This window comes from Siniperca chuatsi, linkage group LG3, assembly GCF_020085105.1.
Source record: "Siniperca chuatsi isolate FFG_IHB_CAS linkage group LG3, ASM2008510v1, whole genome shotgun sequence".
Taxonomy (NCBI): Eukaryota; Metazoa; Chordata; class Actinopteri; order Centrarchiformes; family Sinipercidae; genus Siniperca; species Siniperca chuatsi.
Genome location: NC_058044.1, coordinates 21,588,696 through 21,609,350, shown reverse-complemented (window position 1 = coordinate 21,609,350; position 20,655 = coordinate 21,588,696). Strand labels below are relative to the sequence as shown.

Here is a 20,655-nt window from a genome sequence, read left to right as displayed (position 1 = left end):
AACTAGATAGATTATGATAGAATACAATAAATACATGAAACGTGTGGTGAAATATACGTTTTAGTTCAGGAGAATACTGAAGCAGACAAGACAGTAGGAGGGATATACGCAATTAGAGTTTATGCTAGACCAGTCTCAGTGATATAATAATATTTAAACATATGTTCACTTATTACTCATGTGATTCATGCTGTGATTCATGTTATGGGTTTGAGCCAGTGTAGTTAACATTAACACAATCCCTCTCATGTTAGAGCATACATTCTACACACTTAATTTGACATGGTAATTACACTGAACAAATGCTTCAGTAAATGCATAGCTCTGGCTGGGGAATGAAACGTCTCTGTCTTGACTGTCCCTTTACCTAATGTAGGGCCTCATTTTCACACTGATGCTATCATTGAATCTAGCTGTGGGCTAAAAGATAAATTTGTCTGTACAAAGTTATCTGCTCGCCTGATCATTATGCCAATTACTGCACAGAAACCATGATTGGGGGTATTCAAACTTGAATATACAAAGAACTCAGCTCTACACACTTTTAAATGAAGCATCACAATCCTTCTTTTTGATTTAAATTGTGGCTGTCATATTATAGCTGTAGCCATGGTTGTTACAGAAAGATAGGGCAAATAGGGTGCTATAGAGCTAAAAGTATAGAGTAACTTTGTGTTTAGGTAATAAAGTGTAAAATAAAACTGCACTCACCAAGAAACCCAGCCAAGTATCAATGACCCTGAGTGTGTGTAGTTCACTAAATCAAATGTTAAAGTGCTGGCACACAGCTGATGGCCTTGTGCTCAATGGTTACTACTGTCTTTATGCCAGCAATGCAGCATTTATGGATGTGAAGGGATATACTGCCTAGAGCCAGGATTAGTTACGAGGATGGAAAGGTATTCAGGAGGTATTGCTTTTTTAAAATTAGTTTATTAAGGAAGGCATATCATCTCATGAGTGTACCACAATGAAAGAAAGGAAGAAAAAAAAGTCTTAAAAATAAATGATTGCACCTTTTTTTTCTGTTAGTACAGGTTTAAATAATAGAAGCTCAATAACATAAAGCAAAGAAAACTCACTATACAAATGTTAAGGAATTAATTATGTATTTTATTTTACATGAAATTTGTACTGATGGCTTCTGTGGTTGAGAAAACAGCTCAAGTATAACATATTACAAAGAGTGCAGTGTGCTGCAGTGGAGAAACTTTTACGCTGTGTTGCATCGATGACACTGAAGGGATTTAATTTACTCTGAGGTTGTCCACACTAAATGTATGTTTGGAGTCACATTAGGACGGTCCAGCACCATTTTGTTGGCCAATGCTTATACAAGGAGGGCTTTTAGTTTGGTGCCTGAACGACAGGAACAATTTGACTTGACAAGGAAGTGGCAAGCGTATTTTGATGGACTTTGGGTGAAGTAATATACATTTTAATGACAGCATTATCAAAAGTCTTAGATTTAACATCGTATGGCAAGTTTTGTGATGAGGGGATTTGTTGTGGCTTTTGGATGATGTGCCCTCTGAGACAGAAGCTGGATCGAGGGATGGAATGATCTTTTGGAGCAAGGGATTAATATTCTTATTCAATTTGTCTCGTTTCCTCTCTCCCCTCCAGGGCCAATGTGACTTTCATTCTCCTGACATTCTGAAAAATGCTGTTAAATGTTAATGGAGACTATTTTTACATGGGTCGCGACCACGTCTGGCACACACGCACATGCTGGACACTCACATACCAGACACACAGGAATTTTGGACATTTGCCCACGCAGACAGTCAAATATGCAGTCGCACACACATACACACCCACATGCTGAACACACCATTCTAAGCTCAGTCTTGATTTAAAAAAATGATGACCGTATTCTTGCTTCCAGAAAAATGATCAAATAATCCCCACTTCCCCTGGCCCCACTAACCTCTGCAAACCTCTTTCAGTCAAACTTTTCTTTCTTCTTTTTTTCTATTATCTTCAGTTTAACTTCAGCATTGGCTTCTTATTTGATATCTTTTTTAATGTTGTGGGGGACACGGAAAAAGCTTAGACATCTGACAAGCACACTGCATGTGTCTGCTTGGTGGAGCTCTCATCTTCTGACGTCGACACTTATTATCACAGAGAGCGTGTCTAAGTCATTCCTTTCCGCGGGCTGAAGGCTGGAGAATTTCCCATGTAGACAGTGCCACCCGCTAAAGGCGACATGCTGTTTAAATCAAATAAACTTTACATTTGCTGGACTTGGCGACGGCACACGTTGAGTGTTCTTTTATGGTAGACTGGTGAGTTACACTTTTTAAGCAATAGGAAAGGGAAATAATGAAATATAGTGAAAGAAAGCAGCAGCTTTAAGATGGTGAATAGAAGCTGGGTGAGATCATGTAATAAGCATCAAATGTCACTGGTGACCTTCTGATAAAAACGAGTCAACCGGTATGAACACTTTAGATGTATTACGTAAAACCAGCTATGTCACGCTCTAGCTCAACAAACACTAACAACTAAACCCTGATAAATTCTATTCTATTCATGACAGATGTGATTTTATAATAATGTAATAAATCATTGCACAATAAGTCAAACGTTCTCCTCTGCCTGTATCCCACTGCATTATATTAGAGCTATTTGTATGTTCACAAGAGAGGCAAAAGACAAATTCCCAAAAACGTCAAGGCATGGTGTAAAATGTATAATAGTGAGTTCACTACCTTTGCTTTGAACAGACTTTATTGGTATTATCAACCAGGACAAGCGCCAAGCAACATTTCTTTTTCTCAGTAGTACAGAGAATGTCTTTTTTATAGAATATAACTCACCACACATCCTGATACATTGACAGTATGTAATATCCCTTAAATTGTACCTGAGTTCCTCACCACTAGATACTTCTCATGTGGCATATCATACCCACTGAGGATGACGATCTAATTTGAATCAAATGTTACTAGAGTTTGGACTTTCTGTTGACAATGTGTCCAAATGATAGCTTGGGATTTTTTTACATGAAAGGCATCGCCTTCACAAAGATGACGAGCGCATAAAAACATGCCGCTCTCTATCCTATACGTGACCACAAACAAAAAAAATAACACAAAAAAAGCTATTATTCTGAGAAGAAACCCGCCAGCATCATGCACCCCATGTGACATGCAATTAAAATCAAGCGTGCTTGACAGCTGGACTTTGTGGCATCCTTTTCTTTATCACAAACAAAAGCCATGGATAAAAAGTCAAACAAACAAAAATCACCTGCTATTATTCTTTAGAGGAAGTTGCAAGCGCAAGCCACCCCAAGTAACATGCTATTATAGTCAAACAAAACCACAATGTAACAGTTAGACTTGCCACAGCGCAACAGTTCCGCAGCAATAGCCCTGGAATTATAGCCTATACCAAGGTCTGCATCCGTTCAGTTACATTTACCCCAGATTGTTTACAATGCTGCAAAGTCAAAATCAATAGGGCCTGCCAAGACGGGAACAGCCTAATGTTCCATTAGAACTCTCTGCTATTCAATTACAGCTCCAGAGTTGGAGAAGTTTCAGCTAGCTCAGGTCCCCAGAGGAGAAGCATGGAGAACGTATGAGGCAGAGAGAGGGAGTAATAAATCTAAAACTGACAAACAGCAAAAATAAAGTTATGGCATCCTCCCACCTTCACCCACCCCCCATATTTTTCAGTCTTCCTTGAAGCTGCAGTACAGGATATGGATGAGAGGAGTTCTTCAATTATTGTTGCTTTTAACTTTTTCATTATGTTTCACATGTTCATTATTGTTTTTCAGTTTCACTCATCTTTTTTGTGGTTTTAATTATCCTTTTACTGGGCTCCACCTCCTAAGACATGCCTTCTTTCATACCTTACCTCTCTCCCTTTACATGCATACATCTACACTCTCCATGTATACTATACATCCAGATTTTTTTTTTTCCCCCAGGAAGTGAAGCCCTTATCCAGGCAGTCTACCGCACATAACTAGGCCTGCCCCCGGGGAGCCAGCATCACTACAGGGGTGAGAGAGAAAGGCGGAACAAAAACCACATAGAAAGAGGGCGATAGAGAGAGAGAAAATGTCATATACAGGGGGGTAGAGGAAGAAAAGGCCTAATAACAGGGAAAAGAGCCACATAAAAAGAAAAGTCAAATCAAAACGACAAAGAGGGACAGCAAGAGAGCAGGATAAATGAAGTTTTCTTTGTGCCTCCTGTGGTGGTGATAGGTCGTCATGGGGTCCCTATGGGGACAATTATAGGGCCTAGTGGCAAGAGTCAGTGTGTGTGTGTGTGTGTGTGTGTGTGTGCGCGTGTGTGCGTGTCACTAAAGACAGGCCTTTGTGAGAATAGAGCAGAGAGGGCGAGACACAGAGGGAACATTGCATCCACAGTGTGCCTTTTAAAATACACCAACACACCTTGAAATACCCTACAAAACCTGCTGCTCTGAAGATAATCCCACAGCTTCTGGCTTACAATGGAATCATCTTCAAAGTAAATGCATGCTATTACATACAGTACATATACTATGCAAATCCCCCATACACAAAGAAAAACAAAAACCACAAAACATGCTGAAAATCATGCAAAGCAACCATACTTGTCCACTAGGTTGCAGTGAATTACCCTCCTCTCTGGATCGCCTGATGTCATCAGCCACCTGTCTGCACAGCTCATTTGCTGATTCTCCTGTAATATTTGCCAGATAGTCTATGTTGCCTTGCTGCCAAAGGAGACTGTCCTCCCAAGAATGACAGCATCGGTCGTTTTGGCAAGTGCCCCTAAACGACATATGTTTACGCTCAAGTGAGAAGGCCCTCTAGCGGCTGTAGTAATTATGACTGGAGCAAACTAGAAAGTAAGGGGATGTTGTTATACAGCCACAAAGTCCACATAGGGAGGAGGTCAGGGTGGATGGATGGGCCAACAAATCATCAGACTAATACAGGAGAACGCTGCTCGTTTCCCGTTTCCAACCGTCAGTTAATATTGTTTTTTCAAAGCATGACGACAATCTACCCCTAACCTTAACCTCATGTTTTTTACTGTAACCATGACAATAACCTTAACAAAGTAGTAATTTGAACCCAAATCATGATCTTTCGATATTTGGTCGATATTCAGAAAAACGCTTTTCTGTGTCATTAGAGGTCGTGGACAAACAATGTATTTTGTTATTTAATTTAGAGGGCTGAAATTGTGCCAAAGTGTTCCAGCCATTCTTGCTTACTTGCTACTGTACCTTTTACCTGCCTGAAATCTGTTCTGACTGACTGTAGCTTATCCTGCCAAATCGTTTTGTTCATCTGATTCAGACTTGCCTGCCTATTGATCAGCCAGTCTGTAAGATCAATCAGTAAAGCCTTTTGCCCAGAGTGTTATGTCTGCATCCACACCTTTTTGTTGATCTCCGCCACATTTGTTACAATATGATCTGTCCACAATGGGTACTCGGGATTTATCATAGTAAATGTGACTGATCTGTCCTATGCCATGTGGCTCAACACATATTGTCAGAACGCATTTAGTGTGCTGTGTATGGTATCTTCCAAGCTGCTTGTGATGTTGCTCCCAGGGCTGGCAGAGATTTTGGCTGCTTACCAGCTTTATTCTGTGGCCACGCAGTCATTGCTGCAGGTCCTGTGTCTCTCAAAGCTTCCCTGGTGCCTCTAAATGCCTGCCGAGTACTTTGCTGTGCTTCTCCAGTTCCTGCCTAGTGCCTAAGAGTACTTCCTTGCCAGATCATCTAAGTTCCCTTGCTGCCAAGTGCTCAAGCTACTCCTGCCTGCTACCTGTTGATGCATGCCTGAAACATGTCACTTCATTGTCTTTTGTTGATGTTCTGCCTGATTTTGTGTTAGTTTGCTGACTCAGACCTGCCTCCTGATTGTGACACTAATAGTGTAAAAAAATTATCAAATTTATATTTTGTACTGGTTCCTTTTTTTGCTTGGTATGTACTAGGTAATCCTTACAAGAGCAGGGCAGGGAAATGTTCAGTGCCTTACTCGAGCAAGGGGATGGTGTTGTGATTGCGCCAGATATGCTGTGGTTTTTTCTGTTTTTCTCTCTATATGGGAGGGTATTAATCCATCAGCTATGCATACTGAAGAATCAAGAGAAAGAATGTTTCTTTTGATAATGACCCACAGGAACACACACAGGTTGGACACATCACCAAAAAAAAAAATAAAAATCTCAGAGCACATTATCAGAACTTCCTTCAAAAACAAATCCAAAAAGCGAGGTTTGTTCTGCCAAAATTACTAGCAATGTTGATGTATTTGACCTCACACTCAAACTACATGGCCATATCTATTTACCTACAAGGCAGGTAAAACTAAACTAAACAAAACAAGACCATAATTAAAACCATTTGACCCTTCCAGCAGACATGGAAATCAAAGCCACTATGTAAAAAATGTGAAATGTAATGCTGACTCTACGTTAAACGAATCACATTAAAATGCCAACATTTGTAGCACATGTTGGGGTGTAAAACCTGTCTTTATTCCACCTGTTAGTTTCTCTACTGTCTCTCATCCTGTTTTCCTTTGTTTCTCTTTTATATCTCCTTATCTTGTATTCATATCTTTTCTCCCATCTTTTTAGGTCTCTTTGCCTCCCTCTGACTTCTTCACTTCCTTCCGACCCTCTGCCCTTCTCTTTTGTCCCCTTCCCTTTCTCTCCAAAGTTATCTTTCTCTCTCCTGCACCCTGTCTTTTTCGCTCCGACCCAGCCAATCAAATTTCTCAGTGTGTTGTTGTTGTTAGTGTGTGGTTTATATGCAGTGTTCTGTATTTAGCTCTCTCTGGGAGTCACAATGTTCCATTTACCTTTCCCACAATGCATTGCTGGGGGATGGCCTCGATTATGCAAAATGTGCATGTGTGTGTATGTGATGTTTTTGAATAAGGCATAATACAGCTGTGTGGGAGGGATGTCATCTTCATCCTCTCATCCGTTCTCCTACATCTCTTTATATCCTAAAATTTGTTTTCTCCAAATGTACATCTAACACAGCTTACATCTTTTTTTCACCCTTATTTTTTTGTGACTTTTAAAGTGCACTTATACTGTCTATACTCTATGCTATTGGGGACACCAAACCATCACCCCAAAAAAATCAGGCCCGTGACAACGGTCCTGGCCAGACAAAACCAAATCTATCCATCGGGGTCATGGTATGAATGCAAAAATGCACTCTAAAGTGTCGAGATACAACAAGTAATGAATTCAGGTGTGCAGGGTTAAAACAGGAGAGACGTTAGACGTTGCATATACAGAACGGCAAGGCAAAGCAAGGCAAGTTTATTTATATAGCACATTTCAACAACAAGGCAATTCAAAGTGCTTTACATAAAACGTATTTTGAAATCAATTTTTAGACAGACAGGAAAGCCAGTGTAAAGACCTCAGAACTGGAGTGATGTGATCTACTTTCTTGGTCTTAGTGAGGACACGAGCAGCAGAGTTCTGAATTAGCTGCAGCTGTCTGATCGATTTTTTAGAGAGACCCGTAAAGACACCGTAGTCGAGTCTACTGACAATAAATGCATGGACACGTTTTTCCAAATCCTGCTGAGACGTAAGTCCTTTAATCCTATATATATTCGTAAAGTGGAAATTCAGGTCTGAGTCCATGACTACACCAAGATTTCTGGCTTGGTTTATAGTTTTTAACATTAACTGATTGAAGCTGAGCACTGACTTTTAATCGTTCCTCCTTGGCTCCAAAAACAATGACTTCAGTTTTATCTTTGTTTAATTGAAGTTAATATACGGTAGATGTTAGGTAGTCCAGGAAGGTCCCATAGAAAAGCACAGGGAAGTGGCTGTGCGCTTCTCTTTAACGTAGGTGTGGTGGTTAACCAGACTTACATTTGCAAAGCCAACCAATTAGTCCTCATCCTTCTCTTGTAAAACTGAAAAATACTGTTTGAAAACACTTCCTGTAAAGCATAAATCTCACCTTTGTGCTACGCATGTCTGTACCGATGCCTCCAACGTGCATCAACATACTATAGGCTACCTTTTCTCTTTTCTCCATTCATTCCTGTATTCTGCCTCTCATCACTTCCTATCTTTGTAGGTTTCTCTTCCTCTTCCAATTTTCTGTCACTATCTGTATTTTCCACTTCACCATCACTCTCCATGCTGAAGTACTCTTATCCCCTGGTGTCCTCTGATGTAAATGACATATCTTTTTACAGTAATTTATGTGCGCTTGTGTTTGTGGTACTTCACAATTTAACTTATCATATTTGTTTTTTACTTTTCTCCCGTGGTATTATGTCTATATGTTTTTATACCGTAGGTACTGTATGCGTTGTTTGAGGATTCTACCTTAATCTTCGTAACAATAGTAAGACTTCAGATGATATACAATTTATGTCAAGCATATGAAACATGACAATGATGTTTGTGGGTAAATTCAATTACATGCAATACAGACCAGATAAAATCCAAGGAGATAAATATCCTTCTTTGAATGTGGTCTGGATTGCTTGTCAGCACCTCTGCTGCAAGGATCTTGGTACTGAACTGTCGCTATCTCTCTATGGTTCTGTCTTTTGTCTCCTCATCTTTCTTCACAAAACAAGCAGGATACTTCTGGATACTTCTGATTCTGCATGCTCCCCACAATGCAACCACACTTCACAGTAAAGGTACAGTGACTGGCAATATCAAAATAAGAGCATGCCTGCAGTTTAGAAAATGCGCGACTTGCTGTTTGATTTCATGTAAGAAGATAAGCTCTGCCTCATACTACACATTCAAATGAATGTAAATAAATTTGCACATACACAAATATGCATTGGCTTCCTCACAGGCACAAAACATCAATATCTGCTCAAAATAAAGTAAAAAATAAAGTTTTGAAAGTAAAAATAGCAATAGATACTTAGACAGACGCATGCAACACTCACACACTAATTATCACACAGACTCATAAACATAAACACAATGGCTGACAATCACACACTTGCCGAATACACACACAGTTTACAGAGACAGACAGGCACACACAAACAAGCTGTTATCACACAGTATGAAGGTTTAAATGAAACAAAACCACAATGTGTAAAAAATGTAGTGTAGTTTCGTTTTTCTATCACTCTCAAATGTCTTTATTATTCTTATATTGGCTCTAAAATTATGTTTTTATTGGTGGCATAGAGTTACAGCACATAAAAGAACAGAAAAAGAATATGTTGTGTGGTTGTGTACAGAATTACTGTAATTAGAATTGAGACCTACACAGGGGTTTCTATCCCCACATTTAAAAAGACAGCATCTTTTATTTATGACTCATCTAATATTTATGCTCACTTCTGTCTCATCTTTAATAGGCTTAAGCCATTTTATTAACACATCGTCTTAAAGTTGATTTAAGCAATGGTTTGATTCTGTCCACTATTCAGGTGAGCAGGGCAGAGATGATTTGCATGAAATAAAAATGAAAGTTTTTGAAGAGAGTTTGTGGTGATCAGACCCGGCACACATTCACACAACCCCGTGATTTGTCACACTGTTCTCAGTTAAATCATTTCAAGGTTCAAAGTCAGGCAGTAGCATATTATTCACTGCCATTTTTGAAGCAATACACCGGGGTGCAATTGACTCATGTTTAATCATGTTGATGTAATTTTTATCCCTTGGGAAATAACCTGTATAGTGAGAGGTGCTTCCTACGAGAAAATACCATTGTTAACTTTCAGGTGAAGAATAGTAACATGGGAATGAAGGGGTTTACTCCAATTTCTCTAACATCACGGATATGAAAATATTTTTAGAAACAAAATAAATGATTTCCATCACATAAATAATTTTTCAGTCACTGTAACCTTTAATTAAAATAACTACACATTCAATTTAAGTTAATTTAATTCAGTTTCATTAATTCAGTTTAAGCAAAGGTCTAAGGATAGATAAACTGTACAGATTATTAAACCCTTTGAGAAAAAATTGTGATTTTGGGTTGTATAAATAAAACTGACTTGACTTTTAGGTAGACAATGCAATTTTATCATCACAATATGACATATATTCAAATGCATAGTGAGCTGGTGTGTAGTGTTTGTAGTATGCATAACATGAGTGATTATCATGAATATGGCAAAGTCTAAAATCATGGCATTTAGCAGTGTCACACGTTTGGCAGCTTGAATCCTACAGACTTTCAAGACTGAACCAACACATTTCACTTATTCTTTTCAGATTATATATATATATATATATATATATATATATATATATATATATATATATATATATATATATATATATATATATATATATATAGTATACACATTTTTAGCTTTACTGTAATGAAAAACAACACCACAGCTGCATGGAGTATCTTCCATACATTTCCTGTCAAATGTCCTACTTCATCACACCATCAATCTCTTGCTTTTCAATTGAACCCCCACCTCCTGCGCGCACACACAACACAATGTGTCTGTGACAGCGTGACACTATTGAAGTCAATCCCCCCTGCTTACTATTCATACATATGAACACACACACAAACATGCTTGAGCACACATACAGACAGTGTCACAAGGATTGTCCTATACATAGTGACATAGTGTCCATGTTGCCTCAGATGACGGGATTGATGATGACTCTGTGTGTAATGAATGGAGATATGGAAGAGTGCTGGATCATATGCAGCAATATAATATGTCACATACATGACAAATACACCCAGGCTGCTGGGAACAACATCTGATTTCTGCTCATTATAGGTGTTGGAATATAAAGGCTTATACACACACATGCAAGCCTGCACATGCATGCACACACACACACACACACACACACACACACACACACACACACACACACACACACATTTGTTTCAATATCCCTATGGGGGACATTGATTATCATAATGCTTTCTCTAGCCCCATAGCCCCATACCCTAACCATCACAACTAAATGCCTAACCTTAACCTAATGATAACCTGTGCCATAAAACTAAAAAAGTTTTAACCCTCAAAAAGCAGTCTCTACCCATGGGGACCTCAATCTTTGTCCCCACAGTGGCACAAGTCCCCATGGGTTCATGTGCATTCTGGTTCCCACTGGGATATAAGAACATGAAATGCACACACACAAACACACACGTAAATCCTCACCACATAACGTAACAAAGGCCACATGCAATATAACATTCAGTACAACATATATGAAAAAAATATGAAAGCAGTTGAACCTGAAAAGACTGAACTGACTGAAGCATGACTACATTTATGTCAAAACACATACACACAAACCCACGGTGAATAGTCAAACAATGCATAGGTTTTTGTTCTATAACACAGCATGGCATTCTTTTTGAGCTATGGAGGCACGCACACACATACACCAACACACACACTCAAACGGACATGTGGTCTTACCCTTCGAGACTGGATCTCTTTGACGTATAAAGGCAATAAGAATTCGGACACTCCCTCCAATCTGACACCTTCTTTGGTCACCCGCAGATTCCCCATACCATCCTAAAAAGACGGAGATACATACAGAGAGAGATGGAGAGAAATTCACTGGTTATTGAGCGAATAAATGACAAGTCGAATGAAAACTATCTAAATTAATTTGTGCACATAGTTTCCTCCATCTCCACAGAGTCAGAGAATCCAAAGATTTAGCTTGCTCAGCTACATTCTGATGAGTTTTCTATTAGTCATATTTATAAATAATACTAAAATCAATTACTTAATTGCCAAGTTAATCAGTTATTCATACAAGTACATCTGTGGTTGGAGCTTTAACTTGGAATCAGAAGAAGTTACAGTTATGATTGTTTTATCTTCAGGTTGCAGAAGGCTGCCAAGTTCTAATCCTGTGTATCCTATGTTAAATGTTTAGTTATATCTTTGTATATATCCCAACTATAAGTAAAAAAAAAAATTGTAGTGTCTCTTTTCTCTTCAGGGTATATATATCAATGAATCCGTATAGATAAATGTATCCATTCAATTGATATTTGGGACAACTAGCTAACCCCGTCCATCGTATAAAACCGCACTTGACCGTAAGCTTATATCATGGGTCAGAGTGTGTGTTTGAATGTCAGTTGAAAAAAAACTTTGTTTACATTTCCAAAGAATGTGGTTGGGGTCTAGTTTACTAATTTCTCCCTCATCCTGTGGGTGGATGCTAACATTCCTTTACACCTCTGTATCGTTTCATGTGACTACAAATTGTCAGTGCTACCTGGAATTGAAGCCAAATAGAATTACATAATTAAAGGGCTGATTAATGAGAGAGAAAAGAAGAAAAAAAAATAGGTTCTGATACACAAATATTTTTTGTTTTGTTAGTTTTATCTTATATTTGGATAATTTAACCTCTTTGGACTAAAAACAATCATTTAAATGAAACCATGTGAGATGTTTAGAGAGGAAATGTCTCTTTGGTGGGACCACTAACAACTCATAGATATCAGCCCCATTCACGTATTACATTTATGAAAATACAAAATGTATGACATGCATCTTGTTTCATCTGCTTTATATTGCAAATTTGCCATGACTACATGTCACCATGAATGTCAGTATTTAAGACATTTTGGTTTAGACAATTTAAGACGTGCACAGAGATTTTAAGGCTCTCCAGATACTCACTAGTACTTAGTATTAAAATTAGTCATTGATTAGCAGTGTAATATTGATGTGAGATGAGAATATCATGAATTCACATAGGTCTGATCATCCTGTAAATCAGATCCTGTTGTACAGAGAACATTCTTAACAGTCTATGAATATTATATTTTTAATATAAGCATGTGATTATTAATACATATTGTCAACATCAAAGAGCATCATACAATAACCATTACACCCGAAAAACACAGAAATCAAGGACAACGGGAAGTGCTTACGTTGTTAGCATATTTAGCAACAACATAGCCCAGGAGTCTTAGCCATTGGCAAACTGTCAAAGCTCATGAGAACTGTAATTTTAAAATGCTAACAACATTGTTGTTTTATCTTTGTCTAAATGACAAAGTGCTTAAGTTTTAGCTTACAATGCAGACAGAAAACCCCAGGAACACATTTCAGCTTGTCAGACAGATGAAAGAAACCCCTGCTGAGAAAACACCATCAAGTTTCGGAAGCGAGTGGAACAGAGGTTAGCTAGGAAAAGAGGAGGGTTTTGGTTCTCCATGGGAGCCTCTTCAAATAAAGGTCAGTGCACTAAAATTGCATATTACACATTTTAAGCTAAAACTCCTATTTACGTCAGAATAATCTGAAGCTTTTTACAGGTTTCACTTTGCTATGACTCTGAACTATTAACAAAAAACCTTTATTTTCTTATTCATCAACACTACAAGTAACAAAAAATAAAGGATGTGATGGTGAGGACTTAAATGTGTTTATTCTCTATCTTTCAGCCTCATGGGATCATCAAATGGTCAAAATAGTTAAAAAAATGTTAAAGTTTGGTTCTGACTCAAGATATTCATGGCTTACAGTATTTAGCTTATGTTGTATTGTGAAATAATAAGATTTGTAAATCACACATTTACAGTAGGTTGTGTGCTTTACACACAGCACCAATTCTGATCAGCTGGCCGGCTCTCTATGATAAAAATGGCTTTGTGCATGATCGGTCGTGCTGCTTTTTACCGATTCCAAACGGATGCTTGAAAGATTGTTGGATCAGACTTAGATGGTAATATTAAATTCCTTTCAAACAGCCATGCAGGGCATTAGGATAGTAGGGGCTTTTACAGTGCAAAGAGGCAGCTACTGTACCATGTCAAATCGGTGCATTAGGAGAGTGGAGGGAGTACAGCAGTGCAACAGCTGCTCTGATCATGTGCTTGGTCAAAGTTTGGGGAGGCTTCTGGGTATTATAAAAGTCTGTTGATAAAGCAAATTTTTCAGCAGAAGTGGAAACTTTCATAGACACTGATCATCTCCTTGTTTGTTTAAGAGATCAGCTGTAATCAAGGGAAAAACCATGGCAGTAAGTGAGAGGGTTTTATGTCCAACACTACAAAAAAGCGTGCTGGAATTGTAAACAAAGTAGCATAATTGTTTGATTTATACTGCCAATGTTATTTTCTTCTTCTTAGTTTTTTATTATTGCGAAAATATTAATGAAAATAAACATGACAGGTGTGGTCCTGGTTATTCTGAAATAACTTTCCTCAGGGCAAACATTTTCAGGTTTAAAAAATGTTACCTGTGTAAAATATAGTTAATATGTAAAATGAAAGTTATTTTGGGGGGTAAAACCTCAGACAAACATTATGGATTGAACCAATTCAGCCTTCAATTGGAATAACTCTCCCACGGAATGTGTCGCTCGATGACAACAAATTAGTCTTGCTTCCCTGGTTTCCAGCTTTCTTTTCATGTTCACAAATATTGATGAAACTGTCCATGAAGATAGGAATACTGTTCAGAGTGCTGCAGCAAATTATCATTAATTGTTAGATGCAACAAACCAACAAAGCCTTTCAAATTAGAAATGTGCTCAAGGCACAAGAGAGAGAAGAGACAGTGAGGGAGAGAAATTGGGAGGATAAGACAATGAGAAGAGCAGGAAAGGAGATGGAAGAGGAGGAAAATAAGTACAGCAGGGGAAATAAAAAATACAAAGAACAAAAAATCAGAAACAGAAGAAAATTAGAGCAAAATAAGACTAAAAACAGGCAGAGTAGAGCTCATCATTCTGAGAAGGAAATGCCTGTAGCACTGGGCAGTGGAGGTGAGCTAGGGGAATGGAGGTGTGTGTGGGGGTGGACCAGCCAGCAACACATCACAAAAAAAAAGCAAAGCTCTGTATTTTAATTAAAATGTTGCAATAATTTAACATTTAGACAATATTAAAGTCAAAGCAGTGAATATATTGCCAGTCTGGAATTAGTCAGACAATCCACAGTAGATGGAGAGGGGTTTCAGGTGCTTTCTCGTACACATTGACATACATATACTCAGTCTTACACTCTTACAGTCTGAACTCTCACACCAACAATATCAGTGCCAAGTTTGCCTCCTCTCCTCTTCTGTTTCACTTCTAGTGGAATTTTGCCAAAAAACTGATCATCTTGCAGTAAAGGGTGTAACTCCACCATAAGAAAACACGAACAAGAGAAATACCATACTAAAACATAAGCTCAGGTATTTTTCTTTCTGCTGCTGCTAATGTTGCATTGCACTTACATGAATTGTGTTGTGTATGCTTTTGTATTTCACTTTTTTGTTTTTTGAGAACTTATAAAAAAGTTTTAGTTCACCATGTACTTATGTAAATATTGTCTTTCTATAAATCTGTCAAGTTTCTTTTTCTGAATATATATTTTGAGATTCATTGCTTGTCATTTTAAGTATGTGTCTTATCAATAATTGATATGACACATACAGTGTCACAGTTGTTTGTAATTTGACTCCTGTCTTGATTGGCAGTTGCAGCCAGTGACTTCAGCATAAAGATGTATTTTGAATTATAACTTAAATAACTGATTTATGGCAGTATGCAGGAGTTTACTACCATCTTTTGCATAACTCCCTTTACATGCATGGGTTAAAAGCAAACAACAACAACTATATCTTAGTTATTAATGTTTAGATAAATACTATAAGCTAAACTTGCTGAATGTAAAGCAAGTTAATTGGAAATGTCATTTTTTTTCTTAGAGGAAAACCAGAGTTTAAGACATTGACAGTTACAACACTAACACTGAATTCCAAGATATCTATATTGAAGGTTGAAGAATCTGTTCAGGATAATGGTTTCCAACAGATGATCAGCATTGATCCATTTTTATTACAAATCTGTAATTAAACAAACCTCATCATATCAGAGGCAGGCAACCTTGAGAGTCTGATATGTGATTTGTAACAAAAGACCAACCCTAACCCCATTCTATATGTAATCCACAACACATACAAATGGGAGCATAGCAAAGCGATAAGACTGTGTCAAATCGATAAGTTAAACCAGCCAGAGGTTTTCAGTGCTGTTGTTAGATCTATAGTCATTACACTGAATGTACAGTAGAGCATGGAACCTATTCAATAAGCCATAACACAACAGGCCTGGGGAATCACATACTCGTTCACTCCCTGGAATACACACATACACACACACATATAAATACAAAAAAATTCAGTATACAAACACACATACAAACACTAGTGTATACTGTGCCTTCACATATAGAAACACATATACTACTGTCAAACATGTACACACACACACACAGAGGGAGAATGGCATACATGGAGAATTAGCTCAGTTTGAACAAATTCACACTCACTACATTCCCTGCAATGCCTCTCTAACCCCTAACACCCCCACCCCCACCCCCGTTGCAATCTCTGTCTCTCAATTCTAAAAAAACATGAAGACGATGATGTTAAAATTAATCAGGTGGTTTTATTCCACCTCACTGCTCCACTGTCCAATACTGAAGCCTCATTCTGATTGAACATGACAGCTCTCCCTCTTTCTCTGTATCTCACACACTGCTCGTCTTTTTGTTTCATTTTCAATCCAGTATGCATGGATGGTACATGAACAATATTGCCAAAACCTAGAATACAATGGGAATTCATCAACAAACAGAAGAAAATGAGTAAATCTCTCCATTCATTCATTTATCTCTCATTGTTTAGCTCTCTCTCTCCCTGAATCTGTTTGTCAAGGCTTTTCTTTGTCCTACTTCTCTCCAACCCTCTCTTCATCTGTATCTGTCTTTCTCAATGTTAAATTAGTTTTAGAAAACAGATCAGAGGTTGGAATGTGCCTTTTAGCAGGGCTGTGTTCTTCTTGAATGAAAAGCATACTCGTAATCATGTGGAAAGGCATTTATAATTGAGATACAAACTGACCTTAGTTAATTTAAGCCACCTGGACAATGGGGTAAATAAAGGAAAAAATAAATACAACAGGACCTTTAAGAGCTTTTTATTTTAATATTTTCAATCTGCAGATGTGGTAACTGTAGTTATATATAGCCAAGGTAAGAAGCCAACTAGCCATTTGTACAAGACAATGCGTGATGCTGCGAAAGACTTAAAATGTCTCAACCATAGAAAATCATGCTTAAAAGTTATATTTATATTAATAGTATCAGGCCCATTTTCATTTCTGATTTGCAATTTTTTTTAACTACAGACAGTGTTTTTACTTGTGTGATGTGCTTCTAATCTTCCAAATATTGATTTTCATTTTTGAAAAACAGACTTACTGTTACGGCCGTGGCTTTACCTCCAGAAAACTCCCTTTCCCTGTGTTCCCAGTGTTCCCCTGTCTGTCTCTGTCTCTCTCTGTCCATGTTTTGTTTGTGTGTGTGTTGGCGTGTGCATGGTCTCCCTTCCCCTCTCGCCTGGCTCCTGGCTAGGCTCATCCTGCACACCTGTCTGCAATCAGCTCATCGCCTCTCCCAGTCTGCTCACCTGCCTCTCATCAGCCTGCAGTATATCACCCCGGCTCTCCAACCACTCTTTGCTAGATTGTTGTTTCAACCTCAGTGGTATCTCAGGGACAACTTAGTTCATGTCGGTAGAGATTCAGTTTCTTTGTATTTTGTGCTGTAACTTGTTTCCTTGTGTCCCAGGATCATGACCCGCTTGCCTATCTACAGTCTGCTAATTTGCCTGCTTACCAGCCATCTCTTAGCTGCCACGCTAATCCCTGCCAGCCATGTTACCCATCATTCCCTCTGCCCATGCCATCTCCACCATCTCCATACTCACCCCCTCTGCCTCTGGATCCCTTTCTCTGCCCTCAATTCCTCATTCAGATCCTTAGTTACAATAAATACTCTTTTCTTATTAACTCCACCCTGTGTGTCCTGCGTTTGGGTCCTAGCTGAGTCCATAACACTTACTCTCTACCTCTATCCAGGTTTTTTCCCATTTAAATGTCAGCAGTTGTTTTATCTTGCTAAGCTCAATAGAGACTGTTTTACCTCCCTTGTAAACTACTGCAGCATAGCTGGCTTGTGGTCAGTTCACATTTGTGCTTTTATCAGGCTACTTGGTTTGTTGTTGTGACTATCTGTCTCACGTCATCTTATTATCTTTTGGAGACTGCTTGTGGTTGGTTATTTTCTGGGAATATTAGTCAATTGTGGTGTCAATATTTTTGCAAAAAAAATGTATCATGCTATCTTTGCGTTTAGCCTTTCCACTTTGAAAAGACTACAGTCAGTCATGATCCTCTATTAACTATTATGCAGCCTTTTATTTAGAAATGTTCACTGCCATTGAGGTACAGAAAGCACTTACGTTTTTAGACTCTGGCAAACTGGCAGGGCTTAACAATCCTGAGGATTACTTACTAAATTAACTGTTGATGTTATTGCACCTTCACTGACATATCGTTTTTAATTTATCTTTAGCCTCGAATGACATTCCTCTCATCTGGAAGTCTGTTTTTGTCTCACCATCATTACAAGCTGGTGACTCCACATTGCTAAATCATCATAGGCCCATTTCCAAACTGCCATCCCTGTCTAAAATCTCAAATCTTTTTTATGTGAGCAACTACAATAATTTTTTATTCACTATTGATCTTTTATCTGGTTATCAATCTGAAAAAATAAAAGCAATAAAAGTCTTTAAATTAGGGAATGATTAGGTTCATCATTTAGACTTTAGGCATCACTGAGCAGCTTTTGACTTCTGACACAGTAACCATGCAATTATGAAACAGATGCAGCTCAGTACTGGTTTGTCACATAAATCTGTTGCTGATTTAAAAAATACTTAGCAGGCAGAGAGTATACAAACTGACAGCATCGCCAGTTTCCTGAAACTATCTATTGGTGTGCCCCAGGGAGCAGTCCTAGGACATCCATTCTTCTGCATTTATTAAAACTGTCTAGGTCAAATGACTGATGTAAATGTTCACTTTTATGCTGATGATACTCTTAATTACCTTTCTGCTCCTACACAAATTCAGGCTCTCTCCCGGCTTCATCATGCCTTTAATAGTTTCCAGCCATTTTTGCATAGTTTACAGCTTGCAAAACAAAAACTCACACATATTTTCAAATTTTAAGAAGAAGCTACTGAAACATATTGTTTAAGTTGAGTGTGATTCTTCATAAAAACTACCTCAGTTTTACATGACCACTCTCTTTCTTTGATGAAAAGATGAACTACAATACAGAACGGCCACACACACTCACTCTCTTCCTTTTTTCCTGTGCCTTTTCTCTTTTGCCATTTCACTTTGGTACCATTGGCACTGAGTACATATTATTGGCAATAAAGCAAAATCAACAAATACAAATAATCAACATAATAGTAGGCTAATCAGTCAGTTTGGCAACAATAACAACTAATCAGAGAACAAACTACCCTCTGCTTGGCTTTTTCTTTGTCTGTTTCTCTTTCTCTACCAACTGAAAAATCTACAAGTGTTTGTCTGCAAAAGAAAAATCAACAACTCCCAGGACAATGATAATGACCATAAACACAATAGTTCATCATCACACAATAAACTGCACTCCACTGCTTTCCTTACAACACAGCATAAATGTGAGTTTACATACAGCAAGCTTTTTCATGTCTATTTTACTGTGTGTTAGGTGTGTGTAAGAAACATATTTTGTGTCTGTGTCACTCATTATTTGTGTACTTCTGTGAACCTGTTAGTCTACCAGAATAAATGATTGCAATGTTTAAATTACCAATAATACAAACCAGTGGGGACCACCAGGTCCCCACTGAATAAAAACCCTGTTGGGTTTGTTTATTGGTGTGTCACAAGCTGGATTAATTCTCCATTTCCATTTTTGATGTGCATACATGCAGTCAGAACTGTGCTTAAATTGACACTGCATTACAATTGCAATAAAATTTACAGTCTTACTACATTATCATTGATAACACATTGTTTTTACATTGTTTTTTTTTGTATACAATATTAAAAAAATAAAGGAATGCCCTGCCTGGTGCCCTGGATGTGGGCACACAGAAAAATGCACCCAATAAAAAAACTCAATTGAACACAGTAACACAAACACACTCATACGTATGTAAAGTGAGAATGCAGATACAGTGTGACCCCCCTCACACATATATACAAACAAGTGCGAGTCCTGTTGTGGAAACTGTAGATAGCTGTAGAAAAAAATTAATTGAGTGGAATAAATCCATGCGGCCTAAATTATGGACCATGTTCCTTTTTGTCCATAGGTGATAGTCATTTTCTCTTAACCCCTATTTCATGCAACCTTGCTTGCACACTTGCCTTGGCCCATTTTGAAAAGCACCTGAAGGAGGTTTTCAGAATCACTAAACCCTCCAATACAAAGGACCTCAGGGTTAAGAACACACTAATAGTACTTACTTTAGAGCAAGAGGGAGAGCGGTGAAAGGCAAATGGACAGACAGTACAAGAAATACTACCACAGATGAAAACTCTTCCTGATAAATCTCATGTACACACACACACACACACACTTTCTTGACAATGCATTAGCTGTGGTTTGGAATAATCAAGTATCTTCTTGTGAAATAGGAACACTAATAAATAACAGATTTCCTGGTTGCAACAACATAGCTTTCAATGATGAAAAAGACTATCTCATTGGTTCCAAAAGAAACACATAGTCATGAAAGTCTGACCGGGACTTCACGCCATGGAAAAAAGTATGTTTCCAGAA

The 20,655-nt window shown here is 38.1% G+C and overlaps 1 protein-coding gene across 2 annotated transcripts in view; it reads right to left on the bottom strand.

Annotated features, from left to right (window-relative positions):
- The window catches only part of LOC122873506 (zeta-sarcoglycan), a 338,906-nt gene that overhangs the window by 92,570 nt on the left and 225,681 nt on the right, over positions 1-20,655 (bottom strand). The window contains exons 1-2 of one of the 2 annotated variants that reach the window (XM_044190278.1): positions 17,227-17,420; positions 11,414-11,515 (exon numbers count right to left, since the gene is read on the bottom strand). In XM_044190278.1, the coding sequence (XP_044046213.1) occupies positions 11,414-11,515; positions 17,227-17,385 (261 nt within the window). In that variant the 5' untranslated portion in view covers positions 17,386-17,420. Of the gene's footprint in view, positions 1-11,413; positions 11,516-17,226; positions 17,421-20,655 lie in introns of those variants that run through there. The other variant, XM_044190277.1, reaches the window with a different exon arrangement.